Source organism: Perna viridis, chromosome 4 (assembly GCF_037379345.1).
Source record: "Perna viridis isolate PV_CMFRI_1.1 ecotype Kerala chromosome 4, ASM3737934v1, whole genome shotgun sequence".
In the NCBI taxonomy this organism is placed as follows: Eukaryota; Metazoa; Mollusca; class Bivalvia; order Mytilida; family Mytilidae; genus Perna; species Perna viridis.
The window spans coordinates 8,888,545-8,902,726 of NC_142448.1; the positions used below are offsets into that span (position 1 = coordinate 8,888,545).

Consider the following 14,182-nt stretch of genomic DNA (forward strand, 5'->3'; position numbering starts at 1 on the left):
ACACAAATTATGCACTTTCAACTCATAGACCTAGGTTCAGTGTGTTTTTGGTTTTACATAGGGGGTGGCCATTTGACCTGGAGGTGGCGAGTGAGACCTGATATGCTCCTGGCCTCATGGAAAAACCATTGAATTACATGTTGGTAAAACAGTGGGAAACCTGCATATTGTATTCAATACATTTTATGTGTATTCATATGGTCCTAAATGAGCTGGTTTATCTTGTGTACAGACTAACTCTATAATTACAGACTGCCCTTTGAACCTGACACTCCCACAGATAAGTACCTCAATGAGCTGTTATGTCCCTGACTACTGTACAGGCATAGACTGTTGTATTGAGGTTGACCAGATTGGGAAAACATTCAATGTATATGCCTTGCTTGATGGTTGTAACTGGAGACTGACACTTGGTATTGAGAGAAGGAAAGTTGTTATCCCATTACTCAATTATAAATTTGGTATGTAAAATTGAACCCAGGTATTGTGTTTTTCATTATTATTATTTTTTAAATTTTGATTAAAAAGTCACTTGAATTTTACAAGGTGAGAACAGGTATATTATCTGGCTGAGGATGACTGTTCATTTAAGATTTTTTCAACTGATACAGTGATGATGTTCAGAAGATAGAATTGGTTAATCTTGATGACAATTACCTGATGAATTCCCTTAGATAGACAATTTAGCAGGAGATAATGAACTCTTAGGTATTTATGGAGATATGTCTGTTATAAAGATTAAATCGTCTGGTTGATTCTCCAGTTAAATACCTAAGAGAGTTCTTTAGATGGCTACTATTCAATCAAGGAAGAACTTTGTTCCTGTTGTATCATCATTGCTATCTTGCACAAAAATATTACTTGCTATTTTATTATTCCCTTACTCAAAAGGTTAATAGTACCTTGGAACCATGTTTTCCACCTGTCCATCTGTCTGCCCATTCAGCTAAATTTCATCGCAATAATGTCAGCTTCCAATGGATGGATTTGTTTAAAATTTGGTTTGTGGCTACATTGTAAAACATTTTGAGTGCTATCTAATATCAACTTTCTGTATGAGTTAGGGTATGCCTAGAAAGACGAGTGCAACTTCATGTTTTTAAATGCAATTAAACTATCATTAGTAGTGTATTTGAAAATGTAGATTAGGATTAGACTTATATTGCTTGTTATGAAATTTTTGTTAACTGCATGAACTAGTAGTACATTTATATGAGTGGCTAATATGAAGTTAACTTTCTTTTTCTATTTTTCAGGTGAAACAGAAACATATACACTAATGGATGTTATTTATCTGGAGTGAGTATCAGGCTACATGTTGGAATTATATTTTGAAGGATATGATTAAAACTTTTCCTAAGATAATGTTTTCCTTAAAATCATTACATGTCCTCAATGGTGTGAATGTCATGTCTTGTCACGAATAAATGTTGAATGATAAAGAAATGTTTATTTAACTGTGGTCAGTTTTATTATTTTGTTCTAAACTGTTGTCACTGGTTGCACCACCTATAGCACTTCGATGAAGGTGACTTGAAGGTGTTGCTATCTACCAGAATTAGCAGTATCCTTATGGTCAGAATTAGTGATTAGCTTTTGTCTTAAAAGAATCATATGTGGTTAATCGATGAAGCTGATAATTGGTAACCTGTATGATAATTTTGATTGGATACCTATTCATGTTATCATAACTGATGGTCATGTTACCTTTTAAATGATGTATGCAGAGAAAAAGAAGTAGAAGTTTTGTAGCTTCTCTATGCATTTGGTATGTAAGATAGCAAGATGGGTCATATATTTGAATATTTAATTATTTACTATTTATTTTGCAGATACTCTATCCATGACCTGAAAGGAGAGAGGAAGTATATGTTGAACATGAAGATGAAAGTCTGTGTACAGAAAGGAGGGGGATCCTGTCTCTTCACAAAAACTTTGTTCCAGAACACTAAAGTACCCAAGGTTGGGTGTGATTGGTCTAACACAGAGTTTAAAATTAAAGGTAAACAGATAATATATTTATGTATATTTATAATAGGTCCATTAACTTTCAGAAATTTGTCACCTAAAACTGAGAGATTATCCAAAGTCAATGCTGCTTATTCATAAAATAAAAATGCTCTAAATGAATTGTCCCATTTTTCATTGATAAAATTATCAAGTACTTGTAAGCTGTTCTGTTTTACACCTGTTGACCCTAATATATGTGGTGAAATTTTCATGTAAATCTGTTACACCATGCTGGAGTTATTGCCCTCCTTTGACATCTTTTTTGCAATTTTTAATGTTATAACCTTTAAATTATTTTTGTCAGGACAAAAGTTAATGGAAGTTGATATGATTGCTCCTTAGGTATGAACATTGGTGAGGTTTTTTTGTTGTTTTTTTTAAATAGGAATGCAATAAATTTTGTTAACACTTATTTTCAATATAGAAACTAAATCTGGGGATAAAGATGTTTATATACCTAAATTAAATTTGTATGAGAATTAAAGTAATTTTCATTTCAGACTTTTCTCTCCAAAAGTTTTCATTAGATAACAATGTAGTTAATGCAGCCACAGGACTTGTATTATATAAATTGTTAGAAGAATTAGGACTGACATTGGATCTTAGGGATGTTCCATGTAAAAGATCAGATCATCCATACAGTCCAAGGAACTCAAAAGGATGGAACATAGGTAATGTCATAAAATTTTCAGCAGAAGTGTTGCAATATGAACCTTCTCATGACAGGTTTTCTAAAATATCAATCAGTGTAATTTTTATCATGAAAAATAAGCAGGCATGGTTTTGTTGTGAAAATGAATCAAACAAATGTACCCTTTCTTCTCAATGGATAATTAAGGCTTGCATCTACTATTTCTGTATAAATGCTCTACTACAAATTTTACCTTGCATTAGTAAATTTCATTGAACCCAGCTGCATTACCCAACAAAGTGTCATCTGTTTTTGGTATATTTCAGGTTGTTCTAAGACTTTACCATTCAACCTTCCATCTCTCCACAACTCAATGAATTGTTACCTGTCAGATACCTGTACAGGTGTAGATTGTTGTATAGATGTACCACAGCTCAGTAGAGATATCAATGTCTATGTTGATTTGGATGCCTGTAATTACCAACTGTCAGCAGGGATAGAGAAACTTACATTGAACATATCTCTTGTTCATTACCAGTTTGGAAAGAAGGAGTCTTTTAGATTGATGAATGTGTTCAGAATAGAGTAATTATGATATGTTCTAGTGTTAGAGGCTTTATGTATCTATCACATAGTATGTACAGTTATAACCATCATATAAAAGTATGATATATGATATGACCCAGGCTACAAGATTCCTTCAGTATAGAGTAATTAACATGATATTTTCTAGTGTTTTATGTATTTATTACATAGGTTGGTACATTTATTTTGTGAGAGTAGGAGATATCTTTTTTAAGTTTTTCTGTATTTTTGGTTGTTTTTTTTTTCATTGAGTATTTGCAACTTTTAGACAACTAAATATAACTTGTATACTATATCTCTGTATTCTTGTTGTCACACTTGGATTTCTACTTCTTCTACAAATCTGATGGTCTTCTGAAAGTCATCCACTGTTCCTGGATTAATGTTGGTGATGGCCAAATCTGTTGTCTCAATGCCTGATGATTCTTGCATGTATGTAGAATGTGGTTTATATCACTACAGGGAAATATTGGAGATGGTACAACATTCATCACTAATGCTGACTTTGTCTGTTGTGTCCTATCCTCAGTCTGAATATGATAGTTAGATATGGTCTTGACACCTGGTCGTAGCTGTCCTTGTGTTGGGATTTACAGTACAGAGATTTGTTGATGGTTGTCAACTCTGCTAGGCAGATTTGATTTTCCTCTTGCGTAGTATCTTGTTTTACTAGAATATTGTTTTGTTTATTACCATATACTCTACAGTGAGAAAAATTTGTTCAATAACTATTGTACTGCTTTTGATAATGAAAATGCCTGATCCAGTAATGGACACATATACTTAATCAAAGCCTGTTTTACAGAGAGTGAAACCTATTGGATTTGTATTATTAACCTTGTCCTACATTCAGCATGGATGATAGTTTCTTCTTTAGCTTTTAGTTAGAACAATACCAGTCTTCACTATAACTCTGTAATGGCTGACCTTGTATTCTATTTTGGTTCCTGCCAACCCTTTTCCTGATTTAAAAAAAAAATTATTATGACATATGAATTATTTAGTAAAGTTATGCCAGACAGCTTCAAATATTCAGTCTGTCCATGCTTCTGTCCTTAACAAAATGTGTCTAGACTGTAACTATTTGTCTTTTGATGTAGTCATTTCATATTTGGCATGAGGATTTATCAGCTGAAGACCATGTTTGGTGACCTTTGACCATGAACTTTGAGTTTAAGGTTAAATTAATTATTTGATGCAGCATGGCTGATAAACAGCACTTTTACCATAGTGGGGCCCACAGAGATGGATTCCATCTTAATGATATCTAGTTGTAAATAAATACATTGTTTTCTTTGACTTTTCAAATTTGGAAGGATCATTTTATTATTTTTTATGCATATTATATTGTATTTTGTACATATACCAATATACAGTAAATTAGAGTAAGATTTTACTTTCTGTTTTCAGTTATTCTGTAATTGATCTGTCAATGGAGAAACAATTTGTTATAGATCTGGACTTCAGTCTATGTTTTGAGGCCAATGGCCCCTGTGTTTTTACATCAACATTGCTTAAGGAAGCCAGATTACCAAAACCAATCTGTAATTTGAATAGCAGTTTGTCATTTGAAGGTATTTTATAGGAGAATAATTCTATGTATTTAATTTAATTATCTAGGGATTAAATGAACTTTCTGTCATTCCAAGTTCAAGTGAAATTTGAAACCTGTGGTTTACCAAGTGTATATTGAATTTTATAAAGCATTTATGTAATTCAAAGAAGGTTCCTATCACAATGAGATAAGTCATAGGCCTCATGCCGTCTTTACTTTGAACTCCTGTTAATCTCATTTTTTTATTGGTATAATATAATTTGTGATATTTATTTCTTAGAAGTTTCCTTGAAAGAAATAGCTGAGAATTTGATGCTAGATGCCAGCCAACAGTTACCTGGTTATGCTGCTGACATTTTATTTGAGAAGCTTGGTATTTCTCAGTGGATGCAGGCTACACCATGTAACAGACAGTCTCCCTTGTATAATCCTAATGTTAATGGTTGGAAAAACAGTATGTTTATAAAATATATGCAATTTATTCACCTGGACCATTGATTTATACTATAAATATCATATCAGCAAGGAACTTTCAATTGATACAATTTTCTTCATGACAAAAGTTATCAATAATTAAAGTCGATCAAATGACTATTTTTAGCTTATGTGAGCTATTGCCATTACTTGGCGTCTGTCCTTGTCATCCGTCCTTGTCGTCTGTCCTCGTCATCGTCAACAATTGTTCAAAACTGTTCTTCTCTGACACTACTTGACCAATTGGAACCAAACTTGGTATGAATGTTTTTTGGGGTATCGTGCATAGAACTGATCTGGGGATTTTTGATCCATTGAAAAACATGGCTGTTATTACTAAAAATAAAGCATAGGGGTCAGACAGTAGTTTTTCGCATATAAACCAAACTTGGTATGAATGTTCCTTGGGTTATCTTGCATAGAACTGAGGTGGGGATTTTTGGCGACGGAAAACATGGCCGCCTTTATTAAAAATAAAAGAAAGGGGTCAGTTAGTAGTTTTTCACATATATTTCCAAAACTGTTAGGTTTAGCAAAATGATTTCTATAGCTGAAATGACCCTTATTATAAGGCCTTCAAAAGTTTCAGGGATCAAAGTTGTCAGGTGACTCCTTGTAAGAATTATTGCCCTTGGAAGATGATTTTTTTACAGTTTTCAGCCAATATCTTGAAAGCTATTATAGATAGAAAGAAACTTTCTATCACTGAAATGATCCTTATGATAGTCCAACCAAAGTCTCCTTGGGTCAAAATTGTTGGACAACTGTTTAATTTATTGCCCTTGAAATACAAACTTTAAAAAGATGAGCGATTCAGGCTCCTAGGAGCCTCTTGTTTAAGTTTGATTTTGACAGATTTTGTGTGTGTGTGTTTTTTGTTTCTTTAAGGGGGGATGGGATGGAGGTGAAAAATCATTTAAGACTGTACTTGAATTGTTGAATTTTTACATCAGTAAATTTTCTTTCAGGCTGCCCTAAGGATGTACCTTTACCTGATATCAGTGGGAGCCTGAGTTGTTTCATACCAGATTACTGTACAGGGATTGATTGTTGTGTAGAGATCCCTCAGATCAGGAAAGCTATCCATGTCTATCTGTTACTAGATGCCTGCTCACATAGACTCAAAATAGGCATAGGAAACTTTGGACTTGACCAAGCATACTTTGATTTTGAATTTGGTAAGAATTTGTATTTTACAATGATGCTACATTTTACATGTTCTATGTGAAGTGATTGTTGAAGTGGGAAGGGTTTTGATCAAATTTTGAAAATACATGTTAATAGTAAGCTTGCCTTTTGTTGAACTTGCTCCAAATTTAGACTTCTTATGCTAGCATTTTTGTTATTATAATGTACATTTTTAGCTCATCTGGCTATAGGCCATCTGGAGCTATTGCCATCACTTGGCAATTGATAGAGGGAAGATAATGTAAACATATAGAAGGGTCTGAAAAAATTCCCAACAATGTTAGAACTGTCAAATTTGCGATGCAAATTTTTGGTTGCTCCCTCTGCAGGACTCGAACTCATACCACTGTGACATCTATGGCAACACAGTCTGCACAAAGTCCAGCGCCCTAGGCCACTAGTGATATATATTTGCATTGCAGATTTGACAGTTCTAACATTGTTGGGAATGTTTTCAGACCCTTCTATAAAAAATTGTAAAGTGTAGCCAAATTTTGATGCAGTAAGAAGTGTTCAGCATGATGAGATCTATTTTGGTCTAATTTTCATTTTAATCAATTAAGTTGTTTTGGAGTTATTGCGCTTTTTCAATGTTTTTTTTTATATTTTTTAATGTTATTCCTTTCAAAAATCTTCTACTCTCACACTATTTGACCAAATTTGGTATGAATGTTCCTTGGGTATTCTTGAGAACTGATATGAGGATTTTTTATCCTTCAGAGAACATGGCCACCATTTCTAGAATAGAATGTAGAGGTTAGACAGAAGTTTTTTTGCATACATCTCCAAATGACAGTTGTTCAGCATGAGATCTAGCTGTGGTCAAATTTTCGTTTTTGATCTGTTTAGCAATGTTTGAGTTATTGTTCTTTGCGGACATTTTTTTCCCCCCACTTTTTTAATGTTATTTATTTAAAATCTTCTCCAATGACATTACTTGATCGAGTAGAACCAAATTTGGTATGAATGTTCCATTACAGTTTTTAGCCAACATTTTGAAAATTATGATAGATAGACAGAAACTTTCATTTGCTGAAGTGATCCTTATGATATCTTATCTGCATTAGACCAAAGATGTTGGATGACTCCTTCTTAGAGTTAATGCCCTTGAAAAGGGAAAAATGATGTTTTAGCAGTTCTCAGCCAATATCTTGAAAACTATGATAGAAAGAAAGATACTTTCAATTGATGAGAATTCCTTATGATATGTCGTACCTAATTCTTCTTTTGAGTCAAAATTGTCAGACACTATTGCCCTTGAAAGACAAAAATTGAACCAGAATTAGGCTCCTGGGAGCCTCTAGTCATACCCTTGGAGGGGTGATACATTGTATTAACCTTGTTTCCTGAATGCAGACTGTTTAAACATATACTGAAGAAGGGGGTCTAGCTGCCTAACAGCTTTCTTGTTTTTCATGGCATTTATAATTAGAATGAACCCCAATTAATTTATGACTGATTAGGTATTTATTAAACATCAGTTGATACAATCTGTCAGATGATGTATATAGCCAATCCCTTTTAATTTCTGGAGAAATGCATTGTGTAATATTCCATCTCTTGGTGCTTATTGAAGTATTTGTATATTTTCAGATAAAATTCATGACATTCGCCTCAGTAACCTAATCACCTTAAAGTAAGTAATGCACTGTGCTATTTTTTTTTTTTTTTTTTTTTTTTTGGGGGGGGGGGGGGTTAAATTGGATGCAACAACAAAAAAAATGTTATAAGCTGTACTTATATAATACAAGGTAGAAAAGACTTGCGATAATTGTCAGTAAGCATCGAATCAATAAATATGGTAGGAAACCAGGATTTACATCTAATGTATTCAACATATTTTCCATAATCTATGAAAAAAGGAAAAAATTACTAACACAATATCAATTCTGGGTGGGATATTGATTAAAAATGTTGTTCTCAGGTATAGACTATAACATGTGTAACTTGATGTTTGTTATACCATAGACATGATCTGTGACAGCTCAAAATCATATCTTTTCAAATGGGAAGAAGACTTCAAATTGACTTAATGCTTTTAAAACTACTGTTTAAACTTTCAGGTATTCAGTAAGTGACTTTGTAAAGAAGAAGAAGTATATGGTTAATGCTAACATCACTGTATGTTTAGAACCAGCAGGACCCTGTGTGTTTACCTGGAACTTGCTAAAAGATGCTTATCTTCCCAAACTAGGTTGTGATTGGAATGCTAATCTCAAAGGTATGCCATAGATACCCTGCCCCCTAAAAACAGATTAAAGGGGTATATAGATGTCCTTTATTTCATTTTTGTAATTGTTCATCTGATCATGTACAGTGTTATAGTGCAAATGTTCCTAAATTGCTCAGTGGAATTTTTTTGACTTAATATATAGATGAAGATCTTATGTAGATGTTTAAGATGCAAGAGAATTATTGGAGGAAATGTAGATATTCCAACTTAAGGTTTTACATGTACCGAACTAGGGATGGGGATAAAACAGTGTGCGTTCATTCACAGGTCTACTTATTACACTAGATTGAGATTTGCACTTTTTCATGTGATGACATTTTATTTTCTGGTTGTTTGTGGTAGAAATTATAATGATGTTTTAATATTTCTATAACTTTCAAGATCCATCTTTTTTTCAGATTTTTCACCTGCAAATCTGCTACAAGAAAGTGGATACACTGTTTCAGACAATCTACCAGGCATTATTTTATCCCAAGTACTTGATAAGATGGGTATCACGGATTACCTACAGACCCCTCAGTGTGAAATAGGGGGTTACATTCCTAATGTTGATGGCTGGGTAAATGGTAGGTCTTTAAACACCAAAGTTTAAATAGGGGACTTCATGGTCAATCTCTTGCTTTTGTTCTGAATTTCTGACAAAGGATTTATTCAATACATCACTTACAGGTTTGGAAGCCTGCCTTTTTTGTCAGTGTTAAGTGTTGGGGGAATGTTTTCAAGTTATATAAAACATGCTTTCCTGCAGGCTTTGGTACTAGTGTAATGATCCAGTAATGAAATACTGATTTAATACAAATTAAATTTATTTATTCATTGACTGTTTGAAATTTGCATCAGATGTACTTAATAACTTTTTCCGAAGTGAAATCAGCTGTATTGTAGAGTTGATTTTGAATATGAAAAGGAAAAATATTTCTATTTCACTAGAAATTCATTAAGATTATCAGCTGTTGTGGAACGATTGTGGCTTAGCTTTCCTATTTGTGACACTTTAGATATTAACTTCAGGTTCCCCTCTGGATGTGTGACCTTGTTGTCATTTCTTTCAGATTGCCCACCAACTTATATTAAACGTACTTTGACATCTGCATTATTGACACTGTTGTTATTTATTTCAGATTGCCCACCAGCCATTATGAACATGACTTTGCCGTCTTTGCCATCTGGATTTCACTGCAGAGTAAACAGTAGCTGTACCAAAGTGGACTGCTGTGTAGAAGTTGGTTTCCTGAAGAAAAATATTCATCTTGAGTTGGAAGTTGATATCTGTTCCAGGAAAATATCATTTAGTATTGAGAAATTGAGGCAGGAAATACCCATCTTCAACTATACTCTTGGTATTTTTGTGTTTCATTTTGTTTTGTTTTGTTTTTTTCTTGTTTTAGAAAAAAGTCTTGTTTTTAATCCAGATTTAATTCCTTTTCATTTTGGTCCTTTTCTGTACTTTTTCAAAAACTGGAAAGAGGTTCTTAGGAAGATGTCTAGAAATACTGAATTCATATGCAGAAAATTTGAAATTCTGATTGGCCAATACTAAATTTTGTGTAAACCCTGAAGTGCAACATTCATATTGTTGAGCATTTTAAGTTGTAGTTTTGAGTCTCCTTTTTCAATGAATTTAATTAATACATCTTTAGTAAACTGCTTATTTTTCTTTGTATTAAAGACATTGGTGGACAGTACAAACTTCTTGATTTTGTGTTACTTGAGTAAGTATATGCAATATTAATCAGTGCATGTTTTTCATGATTTTATGTGGTTCAATTAAAAACTGGCAACCTCTATATTTATGACAGAATAATGACACACCACCATCCTTCTTTTACACGAATTTAAGAATTTTTGGCTTTACGAAAAGCCCAATTTAATAGGGACGTGATTTGTCTACAGGTTTGGAAAATCACAGATTTGTGGTTTTATTTACAAATGTGAATTTAGCATTATGATTCTTATTTTATTATATACTTACTTCAAATTTTCCAAATTCTGCTATCATTCAGTTCCTCATATCTCATCATTGTTTAAATGAAGGAAAGACTTGAGATTTTTGAATGGTAACATGTAATTACAGATAAAGAGTCAGGGCAGAACTTGAACTAAATTCCCTAACTAAAATAGGCCCATAATAAATGCAGTGCTTTAATGAATAATGTACTGTATTCTTTCATGTATTACACCCATTCATGTATACTGCACACCCCCTTCTTGGCAAAGTAGATTGCCGAAAAAAGTTAGATTCTGTGTAAAAAGCACACAAGGAAGTGAGGAAAGACCTCATTGAGTTGAAAGGATTTTGGTAAATTCCCTGAAATGCATATCCTTTCATTAATCTTTTAAATAAAAGTGTTTTTTTTTATGTTTTCCTGCATTTGCAAGCCATTTATTGATTAAAATACAGCAATGTATTGGATCCATTCAATGGGTCAGTTAAAATACATTTCCTGGTCGTATGCAAATCAGGTATTTCACTAAAACAATGGCATCATGTCTGACTGTTTATAACAAAGATGTTTAAATTTATCAAGCTTGTGTATTGATATTTGACATCTGGAAACAGTTCATCAAGCTGACTATAGGATTAGTGACAATTGTTTTCACCTTTGAAGTTGATCTTTTGTTATTTGATAATTAAATGACAATGGGCCGTCCTGGTTTTTTGTTAAAACTATGAAATGCAAGAAAAGAGCATTGATGGATAAAACAACTATTAAATAGCAGTAAAACTTTATTTGCTTATTTCATGTAAAACTGTTCTCAAAAATGCAAAATGGCTCCATGTGCGTTTACAAATTAAGTTCTGATTCCTGAAAATTATGTCTCCAGAAAAAAATCCAGAAACTTACTGTTTTAGTGTGTACTGTGCAACCCCCCCCCCCCCCCCAAGTATTTCCTAACCATTGTTTTAAAAATACAAATCATTCATCTAGCAATAGCTAGATAAACAAAAACCCTGATTTGTTAATAAACAGTTCTACTAAACTTTGAAACTAGTTATGAATTAAATTACATAAACAAGTATTTTTACTCATTTACTGAGGTTTATTTCAGATACAGTCTTAACAATGAGGATGATATTAATGTATACAATGCAGACCTGAATGTAACAGTTCAAGTTGATGACAAAACAGTTCTGTATAGGGCTTCTTTACTGCATGACACACCTATTCTCCGTGTTTCTTGTGATTGGAACACAGGGTTTTATATTCCAGGTAGTTTTAATATAAACATGCAATGCAACTTAAACAGGGGGTAATTTATTTCTGATCTCAAACAAGTTAAGAGCATAATTAAAAAGAATTATCAACTCAGCTGAACTTGTAATCATTCCTGTATGAGGCTGGTACCTATTAGTCAACAAGATCCTTATTAGTGTGTTATGATGAGGTGATATTAAGGAAAAGGGAGATAATCTAAATAGACATAACTGAATGTAGATTTCCTGTGTTTTTTAACAACTAGTCCAGTATTAGTTTTGTTAAATGAATCATATATTTAGTTTGCTATATTTACTTATGTTTAATAACAACAAGAGCAAGTCCATTCACATTATTTTGGTAATGTCCATATTTCTTGTATTTTACAATTATACAAATATTAAAATGTATAGTATCATAAAAATTATACATATGTGTGAAATTTGTTGTAGACTTTTCCATACAGTCCTACATTGACAATTTATCCCTACCAAGTAAAGACCAATTGACTAAACTTATGGCTGACAAACTGATGGAAGAATTAGGAATCAGTGGTTTACTACAAGACAAGCCATGTCAGAGATCTAGTTCTAAATATAGTCCCTCTGTCAGTGGATGGAAGAATGGTATGTATAAGGAAACTGTTGACTAATTTAGGAAGCGTTTTTTGTCAATTTCTTAGATGTAGAAATTCTGTATTCAATTCAATAATGTGTACAGGTCTTATTGAAGATCTGAGATTTTTGACGTGAGTGTTGAGAAATTCTTTGAACAGATTACTTATTTCATGACATTGGAAGAAATCTTGAGTGTTGATAAGAATGAGGCTTTTTTCTTCCCAAAAATGCTGCATTTTATCGGTAGTTAACCTCTAGTACAGGAGAATACCTTCATTTCCCAGAACTGTCCTTTGGACGTTATGTTGCGAGATCACAAATAACATTTGATGTTGTCTATTGCCCTGGTAAACATAGCCTTTGAAGGAATTGCTGTGTAGCAAAGTGCAATTTGGTGATAATGCTATGTAAGACAAGGTCACACATTTGATGTCTTGATTGGTTGACTTGCATGGAAAACACATCGAAAGTGAACAATTCTCTTTCATGCAGGAAATCTGTATTTCACCAGACACAGTTCATTGTGTCTTCTGAATGAATCACTATGTGGTCTATTTTCTGTGTTTATGATGAATGACTATTTCAAATTAACCATGTGACCCTTATAGGTCTAACCACCAACTACTATTCCTTCTAATGTAGATTTCTGTGTATTTTTCTACTATCATTTCAGATTGTCCATTGGCTGTATCATTACCAAATCTGACCCTCCCTGCTTCTTGTGCTATGCCAGATTATTGTACAGCTGTTGATTGCTGTATAGATGTTGACTTTTTATATCAGTCATTCCATGCCTACATAGATCTCAACACTTGTGACAACACCTTTGTATTGGGGATAGAAAAGCTAAAACTTGATCCTATTAGTCTTACTGATTATCAGTTCGGTAAGTAAAACTATGTCTACCAGTAGTACATGTAGACCAATGTTCACTGTTTAAGTTTTTTATATCCTTGTGAATTATTTTTAGAAGCTTAAATTACTTATATAATTTATAAATTTCTACCTTAGTATGTAGTAATCTTGGTTGATGTTATCATGTACAAGTGTATGTCATTGTATTTTACCTCTATAACTATATTTTCTCTATATCTGTAGGATCAGTAGAACACTTCAACATGTTGGGTGTCATCAGAATCAGGTAAATATTTTATTTCTAAACAAGAGATCTGTAAGTCAAATGAAATCAATAGTAAAGTTTTCCACTTTTTTCTACTACTACTCTCATATTTAGATTTCATTAAAAGGTAATTATTTCTTAAAAGATGAATTCATGATTATTTTCAGTTTTAAGATAGATGACATGACGGTACAGAGACAGTATAGAGTGGATTTAAACATGAGTGTTTGTTTTGAGTCAAGTGGATCTTGTCTGTATGAAGTAGCTCTATTTACAAATGCTGTTGTTCCCAAGATACTGTGTAACTGGCAGTCTGATTTCTCTATCCCTGGTAAGACCCTTAGATTGAAAAGGCTTGATTTTAATGCAATGCATTACTTTTTTATGAAAGGTCATTGAATAATTGGTTTTACTTCTCAGTTTAGCATTGTTATTTTATTTCCCATGAAATATAGTACTAAGTCCTAAGAAAATGTAGACAACTATCCATTTCATGGTCAATGGTCAATGTCATATAGTCAAATTTTTGCTAAGGAGGGGTGTCATGCTGTGTAATGCCCTTGTTTATACAT

General features: G+C 32.9%; 1 protein-coding gene across 2 annotated transcripts in view; it reads left to right on the top strand.

Annotated features, from left to right (window-relative positions):
• LOC148618746 (uncharacterized) overlaps positions 1-14,182 on the top strand; it is a 230,942-nt gene that overhangs the window by 84,833 nt on the left and 131,927 nt on the right. For both annotated transcript variants that reach the window (XM_088577926.1, XM_088577925.1), the window contains exons 55-72: positions 252-461; positions 1,257-1,299; positions 1,833-2,002; positions 2,511-2,681; positions 2,968-3,226; positions 4,637-4,800; positions 5,062-5,235; positions 6,224-6,433; positions 8,037-8,079; positions 8,507-8,664; positions 9,075-9,242; positions 9,798-10,016; positions 10,346-10,388; positions 11,728-11,888; positions 12,326-12,499; positions 13,164-13,376; positions 13,589-13,631; positions 13,778-13,941. In XM_088577926.1, coding sequence (XP_088434052.1) covers positions 252-461; positions 1,257-1,299; positions 1,833-2,002; positions 2,511-2,681; positions 2,968-3,226; positions 4,637-4,800; positions 5,062-5,235; positions 6,224-6,433; positions 8,037-8,079; positions 8,507-8,664; positions 9,075-9,242; positions 9,798-10,016; positions 10,346-10,388; positions 11,728-11,888; positions 12,326-12,499; positions 13,164-13,376; positions 13,589-13,631; positions 13,778-13,941 — 2,787 coding nt within the window. The remainder of the gene's footprint in view (positions 1-251; positions 462-1,256; positions 1,300-1,832; positions 2,003-2,510; positions 2,682-2,967; positions 3,227-4,636; positions 4,801-5,061; positions 5,236-6,223; positions 6,434-8,036; positions 8,080-8,506; positions 8,665-9,074; positions 9,243-9,797; positions 10,017-10,345; positions 10,389-11,727; positions 11,889-12,325; positions 12,500-13,163; positions 13,377-13,588; positions 13,632-13,777; positions 13,942-14,182) is intronic.